Below are 19836 nucleotides of genomic sequence, written 5' to 3' on the forward strand. Positions count from 1 at the left end.
CTTTCATTTAATTGTTGCACCCTTAGACATCAAATTACTTCAATTCGACCATGATCTCGAGCTATTTCTGACTAAGAAAACCATATGAACACCATACTAATGCATATAGTTTACAACAATATTTCAGATATTCTAATCATAACTTAATTAAACGATCGAAAATGAGGGTAACTAAATTTCCTACGTTAATTTTATATATCTTGAAATATGAATAAATGTTAGTTTGAAATTGCATGCAGACGCAGTACTGGCGGACTGCTGTATATAATTGAAGGAAGAGACATAGACAGATAGATACTGGATCGGTACGTACACCTGACCTGACCGCGCGTGCCGTCCGGAAACAACCTCAATCAAAAATATGTACAAGTAACTTTAGAACTTGAATACATAAATTATATTGGTACGTACTTTAATTGAATTTTGTGTGTGTGTGGTGGTGATTGGTGGTAGTGGGGCAGCCGAAAAGGACGTGAGAATGGTGGTGGCCGGGCAGCTGGGGCAGATAATATTCTCTCCTTTTCTCTTCTTGCATGCTCCACGCAACTTCATTAGTGTACAGTGTTCAACATTCTAGCCATGTCACTTTCATGCTCTCAAATCCATGACCACATTGATCAATTATTAAACCTGATGCCCCTAAAATTATGAAGTCTGGACTGATCCGAGTCCATGCCATCCCCCCTAACAAGAATTCAACTGTCACAAGGTAATCAATTTCTCGTGCTCATATAAATACCAGATATTTACTGCTGTTTTACACCTTCACATGAACAAATTCACTATCATTCTCTTGCTTTCTTTGTATCATCATATTTTCCTTGCTATCATGAATTCATAATCGAAGCACTGAATTAAGTATCGGAGGGACTCCTGACCCTATTATCTTGTGTGTAGACCATATTTGGCCGACCGACCCGAATATTGAAAGATTTGAAGATCCACTCACCATACCAAACCTAAGATAAAACTTTGGTTATCTCAAAAACCAAACCACCTTTAATCCTAAATATACAATATTTATTTATTTCAGAATTTTTTTAATGGGTTTTGTGCTTATATACTTACTAACCCATGAAAATGAAATAACTATTTAAAGGTTAAAATTAATGTTAAAAAAATATGAATAATAGGTGTTAAAAAAATATGAATAATAGGTGTAAGTTGAATTGAATGTGTAAAGAAAGAATGATTCGATTCAATCCACATTCTAAATGGCCCGGTTCTTGTCTCCCTTTTATGCGGCAAATAGTCTTTTCTTGGGTCCATAAACATAGCCCGTTTCATTCACTTTTTCGTCCCCGAGTATGGTCCAATTTATGCACTTCCACCGATACCATAATAATAATTCAGTCAATTATTCATTCTTTGATTCTCACGTACATCCACTGCTTAAACATAACCCAATCTCCAGAAATCGCCATCAAACGACTGATTGGATAATTGAGATCGAATACATTAAGGTAGTATTTGGAAATGCTTAAAAAATGATTATATGAGTATTTCTTTACAACGAGTACAAAATCTTATACACGCTCTTCTTATGCTACCCACTATTAAATAAAAGGCGACGAAGTAGCTATAATTTTTTGTATAATTGAGTACATCGAACTAAGAGTATTACTTATTATGGTGAATATTAATAGAGTTGACTCGTCTCACAGATAAAGATCCGTGTGACCGTCTAATAAAATACCAATATTGTGTTTCGCAACCTAAGCAACAAAATAGAAATATTGAGGTTTGTTGGACTCGGCTTGCATTATTAAAAAAAATTCAGTTTTTATTACATTAAGGCCGTGTTATATTTGGGCTGCTTTTTATTATTTCTCGGGCTGAGCCCAGATTATTTTCCCAAAAGCCTATATGTGTGTATATATAAATATATATATATATATATATATATATATATATATATATATATTATATATATAAAGTAATTTAAGAATTGAGATATGCAATTACAAGAACTTGATAACAACGAAATATAAGTTTTTGTGATAAAGTTAATTTTATCATTACAATTCAATATAAAAATTTAATCACTCTTGTTAAAATCATATCAAACCTTCAACATATTATTTTATCATTATATTTATCTTTTATTTATTCTTATATTATATATCAATTATTTATCATATCTTATGTATCAAATTGTACATTAGCATAAAAAAAATATTTTTTCATGGACAACTCGTGAGGTCTAATAAAAAAGATCCAATCCGAATATTAACCAACCAAAAAATTCTCAATGGGGACCTCCTCAATAAAAATAGTCGAGGGTAATTGAAACTTAATTACGGCGTCTCCCGTCAAAGTTCAAACCCTAAATAGCGTTCGCCGTCTATGATCACCACTCCAAATGGATCCTCAGCCGGAACCAGTTAGTTATATCTGTGGAGGTACTGCTTAATCTATTACTGTTACTTGCATTCATGTTGATTGGTTCTTTATGCCTTCATCTGTCGGTGGAAGTTGGATTTATGATAAATTTGAATTGGGGATTGCAGATTGCGGACAAGAGAACACTCTGAAGCCAGGGGATGTGATTCAGTGCCGTGAATGCGGTTATCGTATTCTTTACAAGAAACGCACCCGCAGAAGTAATTCTTTTTAACCCAATATGATAACTAATAATTGTTTCTTCAAATATATTATTTTATAGTTAAACGATTACTGTGTGTTGGCTTCTTTACTGGCCCTTGATTAATCTTCTTTTTGGATTTTTTTTAGTGAATTTTAATAATTTTATCTGAATTGTTATGTTCGGTCACTGCCATGATCAAGCTAGTTGAGCTGAATGACATTCATATATTTCTATTCAAGTTTGTGCTAGTTTTGATCACAGCTTGATGATCAAATACTAATCTATTTTGTGATTTAGTTGCACCATGTCTTCCCTATTTAATTTTTAGCTTAATATCGAGTGAATTTTTAAATATTTTCATTCACTAGTATAATCATATTGAAATTTTGCAATGTGCTATTGAATAAAATAGTTTTAACCTTGAACATGTTTGAGCACGGTTCTGGTTCGATGATTTAAAATTCAAATTCAATTTGACTGCTCGAAAAACATTATTTGTTTGTGTTTTTTTTAAAAAAACAAACTATTTATTTGTGTTTTGTGCCATTCATACTTGATTTTGATTTTTTTTTTCCCACCAATGTTTATTAAGATTGATATGATCATTAAATAATGCAAAGAGAAGTGAACTTTGGTGAGCATAGAGTTGATTGATTTGTGGGGAAGAAAATGGTGAGAGTGCTATGTATACTCTTCTTTTTTTTTTTGGTGTGTTTTGGGAACAAACATGCTTATTTTTATGTAACTAAGAAGGCTATGCTGTGAACATATCCGTGGAGTTTTATGAACCATTTTTTATAAGATTGAACCTTGATGCAAATTTATTATACCTTGCTTTGAAGAGTTGAAATCTGTGCATAAAATTTCCTTCATAAAAGAAATTTTAGTCCGAGTCTTAATGCAATTGTTATGTCCCATTCCATTGCTGCAATCCTTCGAATGCTATCCCCTATGAAATGGTTGGTCTTTTTATGCTGCTTGCTTTGTTCATATTCTTAACTTTGTTGGGGACCTTTTCTGGGCAAATTAAGTGTTTTATGTCTTCGTGGATTGCTTGCTGAAGTGTTGAATGAGTTGATCGTGTTGAGAAGTGGTTCTCCGTTGTGGGATTTTACTCATCTCCATTGGAAGTTAAATTGTGTCTTCGCCTCACAATGTCGTCTCCACTAAATCCTTCTCTTCCCAATAAGCTCTTCCCGAGAAGCTGTGATTCCTCATTTCAGAGCTACCATCAATGTCAGACCCCTTTTTTCATTTTAGTGGCACCGATCCCCCTTCCCTTTTAAATCAGGCTTCCCTTTCCTATCTCATCATCATACACCCTTTTCCCTTCATTGTTTTCTGTCTAATTGTTGTCCCAAGGGAGTAAACTTCCATCGATGGGGTAATAATTATCCCAGTGATGTTTTCCGATTTGCAATTCATACCCTGTTTTAGTGAATTTTCCTCTCAGATTTTACATGGCTGACTCTTTTCTGTCCAATCCATGCAGTTGTCCAATATGAAGCTCGTTGAAGTCGCGTGAAGCAACTCAACTCCTTGTTTCAAATGCACCTGGAAATTAATCTGAGAACTTTGTTATATTCTGGTGGATTCTTTATTACTGTAAAATTTTTGAATCCGTAAAACAGTTGTTTCTTATTGGGGATCATCGTTCTAGTTATTTTTTTTTTTATCACTTGTTAAAGTTATTTAACGCTGACTCTTAAAATTTGACCGAAACTGTTGCTTCACCCAAAAGTTCCAAAGAAGGGATCAAATTAGTTTTGTTTCGGAATTTAATGGATGATATTGCTTTGTCCGAATTAGACCCTAGTTTTGTGATCTAAAATGGCTACGACACGAGCTCAATTTGATTTAAATTTATAGATGGAAGAATTACATTTTTAGTTTTAACATCAACTAATAAAATGTCAAATTACTTAAGCTTGTGCTTAAAAAACTTGAAAGCATTTGTAGTATAAATAAGGGCTCGGCTCGGAAAATATAAAGCTCTTAATTTTAAGGTTTAAATTTCGTGTTTATATAAAAAAAAATATCCGTCCTTAAATTGTATGTCCTTAAACTATCTACAAAAGTTAATAGATAGAAAGTTTTCATTGTGAATTTTCTGCTTTGTCCTTAAATTGTGTGTTGTTTAAATAAGTTGCATGGAGATTTGACGGAAAAAGGATGTCAAAATTAAAGGAAATCGGAATATAAAATTTATGGATAATAGAAAATAGCTACAAGTCTATAAATGGGCCAAGAAAATTTAATGTATATTATGCTCAATTGTGGAATGTCATCAAATGCATTGTATAAAATCAAATAAAAATTTAGGTTCCTTTAACTTTAAAAATATTAATTTTTATTTTAAGATCTTTAGTATTTCATGAAATTCAGCTTCAAAATCATAAATCTAGCATTCAGACTGGTGGACAGTAGAGAATAAGTGGTTGTTCAATTTGACTTGCTTGCCTATCAAGTCATTTTCCACAATGTTGCTGCACCAGACGCAGCTCTCTCTTCTCTTCTCTTCCACTTTACAGCAAGCATAGATTATAAAATGATAATAATAATAATATTATTATTATTTAATTGGTTTTGAGTTTTTTTAAAAGGGAAAAAACAATTTGCTCGTATAGTGAAAAATTATAAACAAAAGTGCTATTTCTCTCCGATCCCACGTTATATGTGTGCTTCCCTCTTCCCATTTGTCGTGTTTTCCCAGGTTTAATGGAATATATATATATATATATATATATATATATATATATATATATATATATATATATATTGTGGTACGATATTGAAAATTTTGACCAAATATAATTATTAAATAAATATTTGAGTTAATTAGTCGATGGAGAACTGAGAGTAGTTCAACTGATCTTCCAACTACAAAATAAATTAAGCTACATTTATGTATACCTTTTTGCATGTTAACATCGAACTTGGGTCCCCAGAAATAAACAGCTCAAGGTATTTCTTGAAATCTCCCGGCAGTACATGTAAATTTTACTTGTTTTTTTAGGATATGAATCAATGCTATTATACAATATTTTTAAAAATACACTCACATATATGGTATTGAAAAATGGTTTTCTTTTTTTCAAATGAACCACACATATAAAGCAAAGGAAAATCAAGAAAGGCCGGAAAGCATCGGATCACATACATGCAAGTAAGCAAAGTATGAGGTAAATAAAAATACAAAGAAAACTCGAGGAATTTCACTAGAGATCTCGGAGTTGCCGGAGGTTCATGGGAGATACATATTTGGTGTCACCATCGATTAGTTGCTTGGCGATTATAATATTCGCTGCTTCGCTTGGATGGTAAGGGTCCCAAAACACGTGCTTGTCCCGATCGGAACACATAGTGGAGGTCGGCCCGCACGGGATTATCCCAGCGAATTGCCCTCCGTTCCCGCAACAAGCTTTACTTGCAGACGTAAAGCCTGCGATTCATTTGTGACAATTTGCGAAAATCTAATTAATAGGTTGTTTTCTTGAAAAAAGGACATTGATTTAAGTGATACATATGAAACGTCTGTGCGTACCGTATTTTGCATAATTTGTGATGAGTTCCATGACAAGATTGTAGACATTGGCATGAACAAATGTGGCACCTTTAAGGTTGTCATTCAGTTCATTCAGAAGATCCTTCAATCTGGCGTTGTATTGAACTGCAAGCTTATCTGGCAATGAAACGCATTCATTCTCGCGGAGTTGGTTAATGGTTTTCTGATATGGAATGCAACCAATCGGCCCTACATTTCCCACGACAAACTTCCTTGCATCAAGTTGGTATAGTCTCTGCAATCACTAATTTCATCTTATGAGACAAAAACTAAACATGGAATTAATATCAATCATTTGCAGCTATCTAGCTAGCACGTACCGTAAGTTGACCTCTTAGATGGTTGATGAGATCATCGACAAATGCATCGGGGCTTTGTGTTATTCTTGCACCCATTGATATCACGGGGAGGAGGTAATTGTTTAGGAAATCATTGGACCCTACCGTGATGGAGAAAATGGAATTCTTAGTAATGTGTTCTCTTGCCTTGGATGGACCCAACAACCCATCGATTTGTTTCCTTGTTATGTTGAAGTAATCTACTTGAATGTCCATTGAAAGCCTATTCACCTGCGAAATTCCAAGAGCTATATTGTAAATATATAAATCAAGTTTTCAGTATATTTTCCTGTGATTGCTTGTTTTACTTACAAAAATCCTTCCGGTGGCATTCATGATCCCTCCACCTCCCGAAGCATAATTTACCCCATGCAAAACAACATTACCGGTGGTGTTCGGGGCAAGAAACGGCACTGCGTAGTGTGGCTGTCCCAGTTCCTCCCCTATAAATTAAACACAATTAGACACTGTATTTCACTTAAACTAGTCCTGATGGGAACAGAACATACCGACAATGTCTCCAATAGTTCTTCCATTCGTGTATCGACCGGTTGGATTCCCACCGGAGGACTTGAAATCAATCCCATTTGGCGCAATATTAGCCTTAGACAGAGTCTGCAAATAGTTATTGTTCCCAGCATCCACCAAAGAATCGCCGAAAATGAATGATGCCCCTTTCGTTAAATCTTCTTTCTGGGCAACTCCGAAAGTAGACAAATTCATAGTAACAATCAAGAAAACGAGAGCAAGTGTCATATTGTAATGATTAAAGTTGAAGGCCATTGTTTCTCTCCTCATGTTGTGAATCATCAAAAGGTGCATATATATGTTTAGACACCAAATTTTTGTTGAGAAACTTGTGATTAAGGGAAGGACTAAGGATTTTAATTGCAGTTGTTTTTTGGTATGACTCGGTTAATTTTCTCGAGGTTAGGTTAACTATAATCATTTTCTGTCTCGATTTGTTTGGACCTATGCACTTGCGTTTGTTACAAGAAAATCAGAGATAGAAAGAATATCATGCATGATGTATTATGAAAATTGTTGTGAATATTATTAATTATATATGTGAATGACAAGTACTTAGATCTGTCTTCCTGCAAGTTGAGTCAATTGACGTTTGATAGTGGGGGGCAATGAATTTATGTTAATTACTAAAAGAAGTTAAATTAGTTTTATAAATAAATAAATTAAATATTTTATTTAAAATATGCAAGTTTAAATTTAATATAAGTGTATTTTAATAAGACCATGAAATAATTTATTGTTATTTCGACAACATTCTTTTTTTAGTGTCGATGAATTGGAGACATGTTTTGAATTTAGTGTTGATATTGCATTATTTTGATGTCATTGTTGTGCTTAAAAAAACAAAAATATATTAAAACTATCTGAATTACTTGAAGCCATGCATGGATTATGAGTTATGAATTATACAAGTTTAAATTTCGTCAACGACTATATTGTAGATTCTTAAATTCTCAAACGTCCAAACTATGGAATAAATCCAATCGAACTCAAAGTTAAATTTGATTTGTTTCAGTTCGGTTGAAGAAATATAAAAGTAGCTGGAGATCGGCTTATCTGGCTGCCATTATACTGCGCGCGTTTGAACAGAGTAAATGTACCGAAAAGGTCGTGTAGCCGTAGTAGCTACGGGTAAAGTAGAAAACAAAAAAGCTGCTGTCGTTTAAGGATTCTCATGCGATTCTTGATTTTTTCTGACACATATCCAGAAAATTTTTGTTTTTCTTGGACATGTGTCAAGATCTTACAGGTTTTCCAGCATCGAAGGGATGCTGTGAGCTCAAAGCTACTGCAAAAATATTTCTTTCATTGTTACAGAACAGCATCACAATCATCTATATTTTCTCCACCCTCGCTATAATCGACATCTAAAATCGTGCTTAAATACATTGCGCTGATCTCAATATGCATCTTACTCGTTACATTTCATCTCCGAAACCAACAGGAATGACTAGCGATTATGGCCTCAAAAAGGGTGACGAGTCTGGTTCTAGTGGGTCTGGCATCGGGACAAAATTTTTCAAGATTGTCTCCAACCCGGGAGCACACAAACTTGTGAGTTTTTTCATGCCTCGTAACGTATATATGTAAATTCTTGTTTGTAGTTCTTGATATCTAGATCTGTTCCAATATTTGATTTTTGTTCGTGAGGATGGTATATGGTATGTAGATTTGTTTATAGATCTGCTCTTGTTTTTACGATCATGTAACTTGGAAAGATTGGCGGGGAGACGATGCAATGTATATATTCAGAGATCAAATGCGTGCGGTTCTTTAAAATAATGTGCTTAAAGATTTCTATTTTTTGGTTATTGCGATATATAGTTGGTTGGAATGAGCTCCTGAAAAGTATTTGGATGTTCTGTGTGTTGAATTGAGCCAGCTTTGTTTGTTTCTTTTCTTCCCATAGTTATGATTTTTATACTTGAGATATGTTTCCAGAGACTTCCTCCTGAATTTACTCGAAGATGCGGGCACAATCTGCCAGACCGTGTCTCTCTCGAGGTTCCAAATGGTTTAGTTTGGAAAGTTGAACTGACACACTCCGATGGTGAAGCTTGGCTGCAGGGAGGATGGCAGCGGTTCGAAGAGTATTATTCCATCCGACTCGGGCACTTCTTGTTATTCAAATATGTTGGGGATTCTCATTTTGAGGTGAACATATTCGACACCAGTGCTACGGAGATAGAGTATTCTTACTATGATTCCCTTGAGAGAGACGTCGGTGTGAACCAAGTAGCTGAAACCGAGGTAGTTGAATGTGAATCCGATGATTCTGTTGTATTTTTGAAAGAAATTTTCGCAGGGAAGAACGTATCATCGTTGGATTCATCTCCAAATCATCGATCTGATATCGGTAAGTTGTGTTTATGTTTTAATCTGTTTAAAATATTCTGATACATATGGTACTGATGCAACCTTGAATGTTAGTTCGTCAGAACGTGGGAATCATTGTGTTAGATATGTTGTGAGATATCATTTCAACGTATCGAACGGATACGACAAATTGTTGTGCATAAAATGTTATTCTTTGAAGTCACAGAATTGAAATACCCAGACAGGAAGCAAGTGGAACAGCAGGCAAGGTATGGTTACGACAAATGCAAAGCCTATAAGAGGGCATTAGATTTCATGTCTGAGAAGCCAAACGAAAACCGGTTTACCATACTTGTGATGCATCCATCTTATGTCTGCACCGGACGCTCGGCTTTGGTAATTCATCAATAGATATCTTTGAGTAATTATTATTGTTTCTGTTATTATGTATGCTATTTTTCATGAATCCTTAGTTTAAGGCTTCAAGCCCATGAATTAAAATCGCTTAATAATTTTATTTTTGTTGCAAGCATATATCGCTAGAATTCGCCAAAGAAATCTTGGTTGGTACGGGAAATATCTCGATCCTCCTTGTTTGCGAAGGGAAGACATGGCCAGTAAGGTGCATTTGTAGAAAACGGAGAGTTTCATTCACTACTGGATGGAGAAAATTTGTTGCAGACAATAATTTAAAAGTAGACGACGTTTGTGTGCTTCAAGTATCTAAAATGATCGACAATGCATTTGAAGTTATTATTTTTCGTGATTGATCGAATTCAAAAGACATGGATTGGTTGTGTGCACTTTGGTTTTTATATGCTTTCAATGTACACCTACTCTTGACATTTTATTGATCAAGTTTAATCGTAAGTGCTTTTGGATTCCATTTGTTGATTTGAGAAGACTAAAGTTTAATCTTATTTGGATAAAGTGATGGTCATAACTAATTTTGTTATCGTCACGTATTTTGATAGGTTATTATCCAATATGCACTTACAATTAAATTTAATATAATATAGATAAACACTTTTATGGATATGTGAGATAGATAAACTCAACCCATATTTATAATAAGAAGTAATATTTTAAAGTAAAAAATAATATATTTTCGATGAATGATTCAAATAATAGATTGGTTTCACAAAATTAATTCGTGAGATCTTCTCACAAATTTTTTTTTTTTTTTTTTTTGCGTAAATCTAAAACAATTATATCTTAAATATTTTTTTAATAAAATTTAAATTACTCCCAGGATATTTTTAAAAAGATTAATCTAAGCATTATTTTTTTATCCCAATAAATTTAAATACTTGAATACAGTTGGAAATAGAAATTTCGAACGTCGTTCGTTTGCCGGTGGCCGGAAAGACATGAATGCGAGTGTACAGAAGAATCACACCATGTTCATTCTCATGGAAAGAACAATACACACACATTCAATCGCGCGACCCCATAACTGCAAATGGAATCCAATGCACAGCTTGAACATTCCCAGCCCCACCAAACCAAAACCTCTCTTAAACCCTTAATCTTGCCAAAATCTTCTTTAAGACCTCCTTCAGCTAAGCGATGAAGTCAGAAACTCGGATTCCCTTCTGTGGTTAGAAACTCTGGAACGGTTTCAAGGTACGTTTGGGACAGAAGGGAGCTGAAATTTGTTTATGTCGATGGGACTAATGGATTTCGTTTTGGGGATTTTTTTCGTTGATTGATTAAGATGGGGTCAGGAAATTGGGTAGATTTTGTTGGTCTGCTATGAGGAATTTCTTTCCTCCGAGGGAAGTGAGTGAAAACTATTTGGAGTATGTGAAATGGACATTCTTGAACAGAGTGTTCAGCTCTGGTCTTCAGGTTCTTGCTACGCAGGTATTTAATTCGCCATGTTGGAGTTTTTTCCTGTATAAATTTCCTGTCATTTTGTTTATGCAGTTAGATTTTTGTGAAATCCTTCAACAAAATTGCTGACTTTGTCTTATTTGAAACGGAAGAGAGTTAGGTTCTCGACCTCTGTGTTGTTCATTTTGAGCATTGGAGTTGAGTTGTTTACTCCCGCCTTTCCTGACAATTTTCCACTACTTGCAACAATGGCCAACATTGCTAAGCAAATAAGCTTTGTTCCCATCTTGCAACTGGTGTAGGTGTTAGATATCTATTCTTTTACACCATGGAAGCATTCTGCATATAATTTATGCAATTTAGACATTTAGCTTTTTTAGTTCGGTAAGTTTTTTACATCTGAGAGTATGCAAATAAATTTTATTTTCTTAATATAATGGCAACCAGTTCAGTATATATAAAATAAGATTGTATGTTGTTAGTCTGCAATGCATAGAATGTTTGCATCTTCGGACAATCTTGACGAAGTTTCTGCGAAATCCCAGGTAGATTCAGGATTCCATTCGAATTGACGTAATAATTCTCCATTCTATGAAATCTAATTCGTGATTCGGGTTTCAGATTCAAACAGTGTGCTTTGATAGTATAGCTCTTTTGCTCACGGCCACTCTGAATATCAGGATTAAAAACAATCAAAGGTTTCTAGTTTTCTTCTCATATTCTCCTGAATTTCTATGTTTCACTTGTCATTGGATATTACTAATTGAAGTGTAATAGGTTGGTTAGAGCTTAAGGGAGTACATGAAATTAGGATTAATTTTCAACTTAAAAGGATTACTAAGATTAATTTAAGACTTGCTGTGTACTTTTTAACTTCTTTGTTATGTTGCGAAGATTGCTGGCTGCCCTACCATTTGTTGCATGCCCCATCTTCTCTGCTGTTGACCTTTTTGGGATTTATCAAGGGTTAAAACATGCGCATTTGCAAACTTTAACTAAGGTTTGTTCTGTGTTGTATTGCATAAGTTTTTATCAATCAATATTGTTTATTTAGCCCCAAAACTCTACTTTAGATGAGTTCTTTTACAGTGATAACATATATATATATATCAAACACGATGATCTATGTTTTAGATGAGGGAAATTTACCTTCTTTTTTTTTTTATTACGGGTAGCAACAAAGCTTGCACGTAATATATTTCTGTGCAGGATAGGCTCGAGTTGATAATGAAGACATGGATTGAGCTAGGATATGTTCCTTCTCCTGCCCAAGTGAGTAAAGTGGAAGGCGTTGGTTTCTTACATGACAGTGATGAGGTTTTTTACCAAGATAAAAATCTTCAAGTTTCTCCATTTCAACTTCCTTAGAACCAGATACATTTCTGGCTAAGCTCTAGGTTAGGCATGGAGATACTGCCCATCAGAATCTGTTGTTCTTTGTATATGGGAAGGTGCGGTAACCTCGGATATTATCATGGGTTTATTTCAGGTGAATAATCTTTTGTCAAGAAACTATTTTCTTATTAAGAAGATAGATAACGCTATTTCATCACGCTATCGATAAATTATACTGTTCGAAACAATGTATGTAACTCTTTTGTTGTTGATGCTATTAGGAACATTAAACAAAAATATAAAAAAGATCCACACAGAAATCATCTTGATTTCATACATGAATATTATGTTACATCTACCAGAGAAATTCAACTTATATTTTATTTGACGATATACAAAATTGCATCAATTATTAAAATAAACTTTAATTATTTTTGTTCAACTACACAAATTCTACAAAGTGGCTTATGCATGATGATTCTTTATGGTACATAGGCTTGTTACATCCGAAAGGGCCTCAATGTGGTCGATTGGGAGAATGTGTTTGAAGCTTGTGATTCCTCAGATTCAGTTATCTAGTGGTTTATATTGATGTAGGTAAGCAAGAACAATCTTGCTTTGTTGAATGAAAATATGTCAAGCACAAGATGGTCTAACAGAAATGTCCTTTTGAGCACACAGGAGCAAGCAAGATATAGCTTTGTTGCTGACTGAAGTTGGTTGAGACTGAGCGAGGTGGCACTGAAAAGTCGGGTCTGCTGCTATTAGATGTGCTGCTTAGGCCTGTGCAATGCTTGAACTGTTACAAGTTTGGCTTCATGCCTACAAGTTTCTTCATCATAAAGACCACGTTGATTAAAAAAAAATCACTTGCTTGCTGGTCTTTCAATCGTTTAGATGTCCTGGTCCTATCATTGGTCCATTGTACGTAGATAAATGTTTGTTTTTTTTTTGTCATAATTTATTCCATTGTACGTAGACATATAAATGACGAATGTTTCTTGAATCATAAATAGATAAATACCTTTCATCTGCAAGCTAGTAAAAAACCATTTATTGACGTCGCCAAGGTATGTATATTCAGCGGCTCTCATTTCTTGAGTATTTTAATTATATTCTTTACTCTAGGATATAATTATAAATGACATTTTTGCTACAAAGTACAAAGTACAAACACGTAACGCAACCTGTTTTTTATTAAATAAAAATAAAATATTTTGTAATTCGAGGAAAATTATATTTTGGTTCATCAAAAAAACACAGACAACATTAAACTTAGTTACTGTAAGCTTTTCAACTATAACATATCTATTTAAATTTTTTTTTTTTGGGTAGAACATACCCATTTTGATTTTTCCAATCAAATTATATATTTGATTTTTTATTTTATTTTATCATAGAAAATAGTGATTGTTTGGAGAAAAAAGATCCAGTACCAAGCCTAAAAATAACTATTGTAAGGACGTCAAGTTTGATAATATGTTTAGCAAATTCAAATATTCTATGGAGACTTTTGGAATTTTGAGCGAAACCCAAACTAATGGTTGTAAAGTACGTGTGAAGATTATGAAATTTTCGTGAAATGTAAACGATAAAAATAAATACTTAGATACGTAAACTTTTTCCATTATTATTCTATAGGGAATGAACAGCATAAGTTAGGCCATTCAAACGGGGTATATATATTAATTGCACATCAATTTCAAGTTGTCGTAGGTTAATTGCACAAACATTTACTTTATTTTAGGAATATGCATGTACTTCATGCTAATCTAAGGTAGAATCAAATAATTTATCGAACATTTCGTAATAAACAATGCATAAATTAATATATTTTTTTCATGTGCGAATAATAATCTTGACTTTTTTCTGAGTTATAATAATTTTGACTCTGATGGAGGAAAAGGTGATACCAAACTCCCATGATACATACATGCATACACACATAGAGGTCAAAGGTAAATAATTAAATAGATTAAAGCCTACTTAATTTCAATAAATAAGGTTTTAATTAATTTGGTGGCTAATCAACCATAGTTTCTTACCCGTCCAGCTACCCTCTCCGTCTATGTTTACACTTCACATATTTTTCATATGATTAAATCTATTTTGAAACAGCCTCACGAATCTTTATCTGTGAGACGGGTCAATCTTACCGATATTCACTATACAAATTAATACTCTTAGCATAAAAAATTATTTTTTCATCAACGACCCAAATAAGATATTCGACCAATGAAATTTATTTTTAGATAGTTCTTGAGCAATAAAATTTTTAAAAGATGGCATCGATTAGTTCTTTCCGCACATTTGTTTATCCTTTGAATTTGTGATATTGGTTTCAAAATTCAAATACTTATTTGTTCAATGTGATTTGACTTCACAATTCACATCAATTCTCTAGAAAGAAAAATTGCCTCTATGGTCAAACACTATATGGAACAACTTACGTGCCATAAAAATTCTCGCTTTCACATTTCGGTCCCACCAAATTCGTTCGAATAATAAAATTATTATTCAGCCAGGATTTGTTCCTAAATCTATTAAATATTTTGGTTCTTTCTTACAAATTCATTCAAGGATCTAACTATTTAGCCGCAAATCATAAAATTATATATATTTGTATATTGTGAGCGTAGAAGGAATTTTTTTGGAAAATAACATTGATTATATTTTGTTTGTGAAAAATATTTATGTATTCAGATATACTTGGAACGATTATTTTTCAAAAAAACATTTGAAGAAAGTTATTTTGCTAATTATTAGTATAAATGAGGTTAACATAACCAACTTGTTGATCGCATCTCGGAGCAAGCATGGTCATTTCATCCCAAGGGAGTTTGAAAAATATATTTATGTTTTTTACGTTAAAAATATTAATTTATTATGTTGACCCGTCTCAAAGATAAAAATTCATAAGAACGTTTATAGAAAACCTACACTTTTTTCATACTACACTCGTATAGACTTTTATACACTCAAATCTCAATACATATGTTAGTTGTAATCATTAATTAATAATGAATTATGATCACCCACGTTCTTCCACTCACCCGAACGTGCAGGCAAGCCATCCATTAATTAAACAAAATTCACATAAAATGGTGGATATCACTTGAAATATATTGCAACAAAATCAAAATAACGCACATATATATTTTAAGAAATTATGTTGTATAGAATAAAATTTTCTGGATGAAGTTATATGTTTAGAACTAATTACAATATATACACCTTATTTATATTGATTTGTGAAATTAATCGAGCCTCAAACAGCTAATTTTTGTTTTTAGAAAAAAATCATTTTGCTCCATGGCTCACACTACTAGTACCTTGCTGCGAGAAGCTGCGAGCAGAAATGTTTGTCGGAGATGAACTGCGATTAATCTCAGGCTGAAAATGCAGCGGGGCACCTGGCGGGGGTTGCATGGCTGCAGCCGTCAAAGCAGACACCCGCCATATCTTCACCGATTTGTCAAGGCTGCCGCTGTACACCACATAGTGCCTATCAAATTCGCTGGAATATTCACCTTTCTCCTCCTCCGCCGCCAAACATTTCACTGGACCACTGTGCCCACTCAGCACTGATAAACAAATATGGCTATCTCCTTCCTTTCTCCACACACAAATGTTTGTGTCCGCCGAACCACTGAACACCAAAGTTCCCGCTGTCGCAAGGCACAAAACTGCAAGCTTATGGCCCCTCAGAACCCCTCCGTGTGAAAGAGAATTGCCGCGTTCCCAAAAGTTGACGAGCCCGTCTGATGATCCGGAGTAGAGAACTGTAGCGGAAGCGTCCACGGCTAATGATGTTATGGCACAATCTTGCTTCAATAATATCTGCGAAAAGATATGTTTCGTACTGCCTTTTACTTGCATTTCCCTCCGCCACACCTTGACAGTTCCATCGGCGGAGCCTGTAAAAACCAGCCCATTGAACCCGGAAACCACTGAATTTACTGCATCATCGTGCGCATCGATTGATTCCAGGCATTTCGAGTCGTTAATTCGCCACACCTTAAAGGTTTTATCCCACGAGCCGGAGTATAATAATGATTTGTCCTCGCTCAAGCTGAGAGATGAAATTGCGTCAACGTGTTTGATCCATATCGCGTTCCGATGTCTCCTGATCTCAACGTAGTTTTTGGGATTCAACGAGCTTTTTATGGTGTCTCTGAATGTGGGCAATGTCCCGATTCTTTTGTGAATGCTCGGATCCTTTCTTGACACCATCCACACCCGGATTTTCCCATCCTGGTGACCCGAAAATATCCTGTCCCCCGCCATGATTATTGCCTTAACCAAACCGGAATTGCATTTGAACCCGGAGAATTCCTTCTGATTCTTCCACACCCTGATGTTCTTGCTGTCGGAACCCGTGTACAGCAAATCCCCGGAAGCTGCTAACGAATAAATATGGCCTTCCTCACGCACAAGGGATCCCATCAAGCCTGTGTAAGAATAAGCATTTTCAGACTGGACGTGGGAAGACCAGGGAGATTTGGATAACGGAGATAGGGGTTGGCCGCCCCACGATGGGGTTGAATATGGCGACGGAGATTCCCATGGGGCGGTGCTGTAGGTGGAGCTGATGTCGGAGGTCCGCGAAGGCGTCCTATCTTGGTTTTCCGTGATGACATCCGCCGTGCTGCTGAGGCGGAAGGAGTATTCTTGTGAATCTGATTGCAACATGTTGCCGAACGTTTGTCTCCTCGTGGTGCTGGTTTCTGTTGCCATATCCTTTTTCCCTGTTCTTGAATTCTTCTTCATATGCTAAAAAAACGGGGATTGAATGTTTGAAGATCAAACATATAAAGAAAAAAGTAGGCAATCTAAATGTCTAATAAAGAGAGAAGAATATTTTAAAAAAATTGTAAATCTATCCACACCTATATAAGTATATTACATGAACGAATAGATTCATATATTATATTAATTGATTATGCCACGTTGTCCTTTTACCAAAATTCGAATTTTATTAAGAAAAAAAATTAATATATGAAATTTAAATATTTCTTACTAATAAAAATTAATGTAATTCTAATATTCATACGACTCTTCAACTTGCTTTTTTTGGTATTTCTAATATAATTTATAATACTATTAGTAACATCATTATGGACGAATTCAACTCCAAATAATATATTTAATTGGGTTCTTAGTTTAAAAAAAAGGAAAGAAAAAAAAACTAATCTCAACTGTTACTAAAATAGCATAATAATGAAATGCATGCAAACCGAGACACAAAGTTGAGGTTTCATAAATTTATCGATGTTGTAATATAATAATTAAAAAATATTAAATCTGATTTTATATATATAGCAGGTGTTTGTGAGATGGCTTCATGGATCTTTATATCTGAGACAAGTCAATCATGTTTATATTTATATTAATTTTTTATAAGTGACCTATATAACTCTAACAAAATTGTCTATTGAGATCATCTCACAAATTTTTTTTGTGATATATTAAAACACGCAAGATATCCGATTTGTCTATCCCCATTTAATATATTTGGGAGAAAGGTTTCTTTCATGGGGAAGTAAATGTTGGTAATTATGGTGTGCTACAATTTGTCAAACACAAATTGATATTTCGCAGCTACCGTAGAACAAAGGATTTGGTTATTCATGCCGCACAAGTTATCTAGCTTGCCAAGGCAAGAAATTTTGTATTACAAGTTTTATTCATCGTGATGCATCCAAAGGTAATATTTGGACATTGAATCAAAAAGATTACATGTGTTAGCAAATAATATTAAATTATTAAGAAATTTTGTGCCCTCGATTTTAATGAAACATGTATAAAAGACTTTTCAGTGGCGAAATTAATGGAAAACGTGTGGTAATGTGACTTTCTGAATAGTCTCGACTTTTATGAACAAGCACTGTTTCAATTCGAAACGTCGCACTGATTCAATTTCGAAATGTTGTACGGATTCCATTTTTTGCTTTTATTTCTAACATTAGTGATAACTATCTAAAACAAGGGACATGTTTTAGATAGTTATCACTAACTATTTCTATAATCTCTCACTTAGTTAGTCATACGAGTAATCAAATATAAAATTTTATACATATAAAAAGTGTTTTTCGACTTAAACATACTACTAGTATAAACACTTCAAAATCTAATCGAAATATAGGGTTGTTTATTTAACTTAAACCATGATTTCTATATAACAAGGTTGAAAAGGTTATACGCACAAAACCTTAATTTCTCTAATATGTTCATCGTGAGATTTAGCACCATATTATGATATTGTGCTACTTCTGGATTCATCAAAATTTCAAACAATTTATTCCCCAACTTTTTTTTAGATACGACACCACTTCTCTTGTTCACATATGTGAAAGACATTTGAAATCTCGTTCGAGATTTCTTGTTCATAACTGAACTCAAACTTGCACTAAAAATACTTTATGTTCAACCCATTTTCATAAATGTTATATTGATCCTAGTACTTGCTACATGTTATTAATAACTTGTTCACTACAAGAAAAATGATTTTCCACATTGCTTGCTAGTGTTTTTTATATTGATCCTAGTACTTGCTAGTTTTTTTTATTAGATCTCTCGAGAGTTCTTTTGTTAATGGGTTAGCTACGTTCTTGCTAGACCTAACATAGACAATTGTTAAAATTCCATAAAAAAATAGTTGTCTAATATATTTATTCCCGAAAGAAATATGTCTAGACTCGTCATTATAAATCTTGCTAAATGTTTTTGACGTAGTTGTTTGACTATCACAGTGCAAAGAAACAACTGGGATTGGTAGTGCCACAACTTTATATCTAGTACGTAGTATATTTTTCAGCCATTCCACTTCTTTGCATGCTGCTGCTAAAGCAGTGAATTCAGATAGAAATGAATAACACACGTCTGTTTCTTCGAAGCCCATGATATAGCTCCTCCACCCAAAGTGAAAATCCAATAAAACCTCGATTTATTGTCATTGAGATTTGTTATCCAACTAGCATCTGTATAACTTTATAGTGCAGAGGAAAACTTGTTATAGAACAAAGCCAATGACTTAGTCTTCTTTAAATATCCGAGAATCCTTCCAATAGGGTAGGATTATGAGTGCATCTTGAAATTTTGTAAACAGAAAATTAAATATCGGGTCTTGTACAATGCATAGCATATATTAGATTATTATGACAGTTTTCCGTGGTCGCTGTTCAACACTACAAGAAAACAAGCCTATAATGACGGGAAATTTCGTCATTACATGTCCAAAACCCGTCATTAAATACTTTTAATGATGGGAAATTGTCCGTCATGGACCGTCATTACTGCCCTCCTAGGTAAAGGTAATTAATGACGGTAAA

General features: G+C 34.0%; 5 protein-coding genes across 9 annotated transcripts; 3 read left to right on the forward strand and 2 right to left on the reverse strand.

Moving 5' to 3' along the window:
• Positions 1-2242: 2242 nt before the first annotated feature.
• Positions 2243-4255, forward strand: LOC140821858 (DNA-directed RNA polymerases II, IV and V subunit 12). Its single transcript, XM_073182504.1, has 3 exons — positions 2243-2402; positions 2511-2603; positions 4080-4255. Exons 1-3 carry the CDS (start codon positions 2363-2365, stop codon positions 4100-4102), a joined length of 156 nt encoding a protein of 51 aa, XP_073038605.1. The 5' UTR covers positions 2243-2362; the 3' UTR covers positions 4103-4255.
• A 1467-nt stretch (positions 4256-5722) lies between these two features.
• Positions 5723-7324, reverse strand: LOC140821855 (GDSL esterase/lipase At2g23540-like). The gene is made up of 5 exons (XM_073182497.1): positions 7000-7324; positions 6803-6933; positions 6473-6721; positions 6132-6387; positions 5723-6029 (listed from the first exon to the last, which is right to left on the reverse strand). The coding sequence occupies exons 1-5, from the start codon at positions 7310-7312 to the stop codon at positions 5806-5808; spliced, it is 1173 nt and encodes a 390-aa protein (XP_073038598.1). The 5' UTR covers positions 7313-7324; the 3' UTR covers positions 5723-5805.
• Positions 7325-8349: 1025 nt separating this feature from the next.
• LOC140822047 (B3 domain-containing transcription factor VRN1-like) lies at positions 8350-10158 on the forward strand. Of its 3 annotated transcripts, none has more exons than XM_073182772.1 (4): positions 8350-8572; positions 8960-9374; positions 9555-9730; positions 9865-10158. In XM_073182772.1, the coding sequence occupies exons 1-4, from the start codon at positions 8423-8425 to the stop codon at positions 10102-10104; spliced, it is 981 nt and encodes a 326-aa protein (XP_073038873.1). In that variant the 5' UTR covers positions 8350-8422; the 3' UTR covers positions 10105-10158. The 3 variants fall into 3 exon arrangements, with proteins under 3 accessions (XP_073038873.1, XP_073038874.1, XP_073038875.1); XM_073182773.1 differs by having other exon boundaries at positions 9561-9730; XM_073182774.1 differs by having other exon boundaries at positions 9576-9730.
• A 518-nt stretch (positions 10159-10676) lies between these two features.
• On the forward strand, positions 10677-13502 carry LOC140822114 (protein root UVB sensitive 4-like). 3 transcript variants are annotated; one of them, XM_073182851.1, is made up of 7 exons: positions 10677-11715; positions 11792-11868; positions 12065-12170; positions 12380-12487; positions 12573-12659; positions 13001-13102; positions 13187-13502. In XM_073182851.1, exons 1-6 carry the CDS (start codon positions 11659-11661, stop codon positions 13082-13084), a joined length of 519 nt encoding a protein of 172 aa, XP_073038952.1. In that variant the 5' UTR covers positions 10677-11658; the 3' UTR covers positions 13085-13102; positions 13187-13502. The 3 variants fall into 3 exon arrangements, with proteins under 3 accessions (XP_073038952.1, XP_073038953.1, XP_073038954.1); XM_073182852.1 differs by having other exon boundaries at positions 12380-12442; positions 12539-12659; XM_073182853.1 differs by lacking the exon at positions 13001-13102 and having other exon boundaries at positions 12380-12442; positions 12539-12659; positions 13103-13502.
• A 2184-nt stretch (positions 13503-15686) lies between these two features.
• LOC140822112 (protein JINGUBANG-like) lies at positions 15687-17369 on the reverse strand. The gene has a single exon (XM_073182850.1). It carries the CDS (start codon positions 17273-17275, stop codon positions 15806-15808), a length of 1470 nt encoding a protein of 489 aa, XP_073038951.1. The 5' UTR covers positions 17276-17369; the 3' UTR covers positions 15687-15805.
• Positions 17370-19836: the final 2467 nt, after the last annotated feature.

Source organism: Primulina eburnea, unplaced genomic scaffold (genome assembly GCF_022965805.1).
Source record: "Primulina eburnea isolate SZY01 unplaced genomic scaffold, ASM2296580v1 ctg739_ERROPOS11973397, whole genome shotgun sequence".
NCBI lineage: Eukaryota > Viridiplantae > Streptophyta > Magnoliopsida > Lamiales > Gesneriaceae > Primulina > Primulina eburnea.

Bases quoted from the DNA above. Each gene is read 5' to 3' on its own strand.
- LOC140821858 (XM_073182504.1), top strand. From the start codon at position 2,363: ATGGATCCTCAGCCGGAACCAGTTAGTTATATCTGTGGAG. The intron at 2,403-2,510 runs GTACTGCTTAAT...TGGGGATTGCAG, and splicing joins AGTTAGTTATATCTGTGGAG to ATTGCGGACAAGAGAACACT. The intron at 2,604-4,079 runs GTAATTCTTTTT...CAATCCATGCAG, and splicing joins CAAGAAACGCACCCGCAGAA to TTGTCCAATATGAAGCTCGT.
- LOC140821855 (XM_073182497.1), bottom strand. From the start codon at position 7,312: ATGCACCTTTTGATGATTCACAACATGAGGAGAGAAACAATGGCCTTC. The intron at 6,722-6,802 runs GTAAGTAAAACA...GGAATTTCGCAG, and splicing joins ATGCCACCGGAAGGATTTTT to GTGAATAGGCTTTCAATGGA. The intron at 6,030-6,131 runs GTACGCACAGAC...AATGAATCGCAG, and splicing joins CACAAATTATGCAAAATACG to GCTTTACGTCTGCAAGTAAA.
- LOC140822047 (XM_073182772.1), top strand. From the start codon at position 8,423: ATGCATCTTACTCGTTACATTTCATCTCCGAAACCAACAGGAATGACT. The intron at 9,375-9,554 runs GTAAGTTGTGTT...TATTCTTTGAAG, and splicing joins AAATCATCGATCTGATATCG to TCACAGAATTGAAATACCCA. The intron at 9,731-9,864 runs GTAATTCATCAA...TTTTGTTGCAAG, and splicing joins GCACCGGACGCTCGGCTTTG to CATATATCGCTAGAATTCGC.
- LOC140822114 (XM_073182851.1), top strand. From the start codon at position 11,659: ATGCATAGAATGTTTGCATCTTCGGACAATCTTGACGAAGTTTCTGCG. The intron at 11,716-11,791 runs GTAGATTCAGGA...TTCGGGTTTCAG, and splicing joins AAGTTTCTGCGAAATCCCAG to ATTCAAACAGTGTGCTTTGA. The intron at 11,869-12,064 runs GTTTCTAGTTTT...TATGTTGCGAAG, and splicing joins AGGATTAAAAACAATCAAAG to ATTGCTGGCTGCCCTACCAT.
- LOC140822112 (XM_073182850.1), bottom strand. From the start codon at position 17,275: ATGAAGAAGAATTCAAGAACAGGGAAAAAGGATATGGCAACAGAAACC.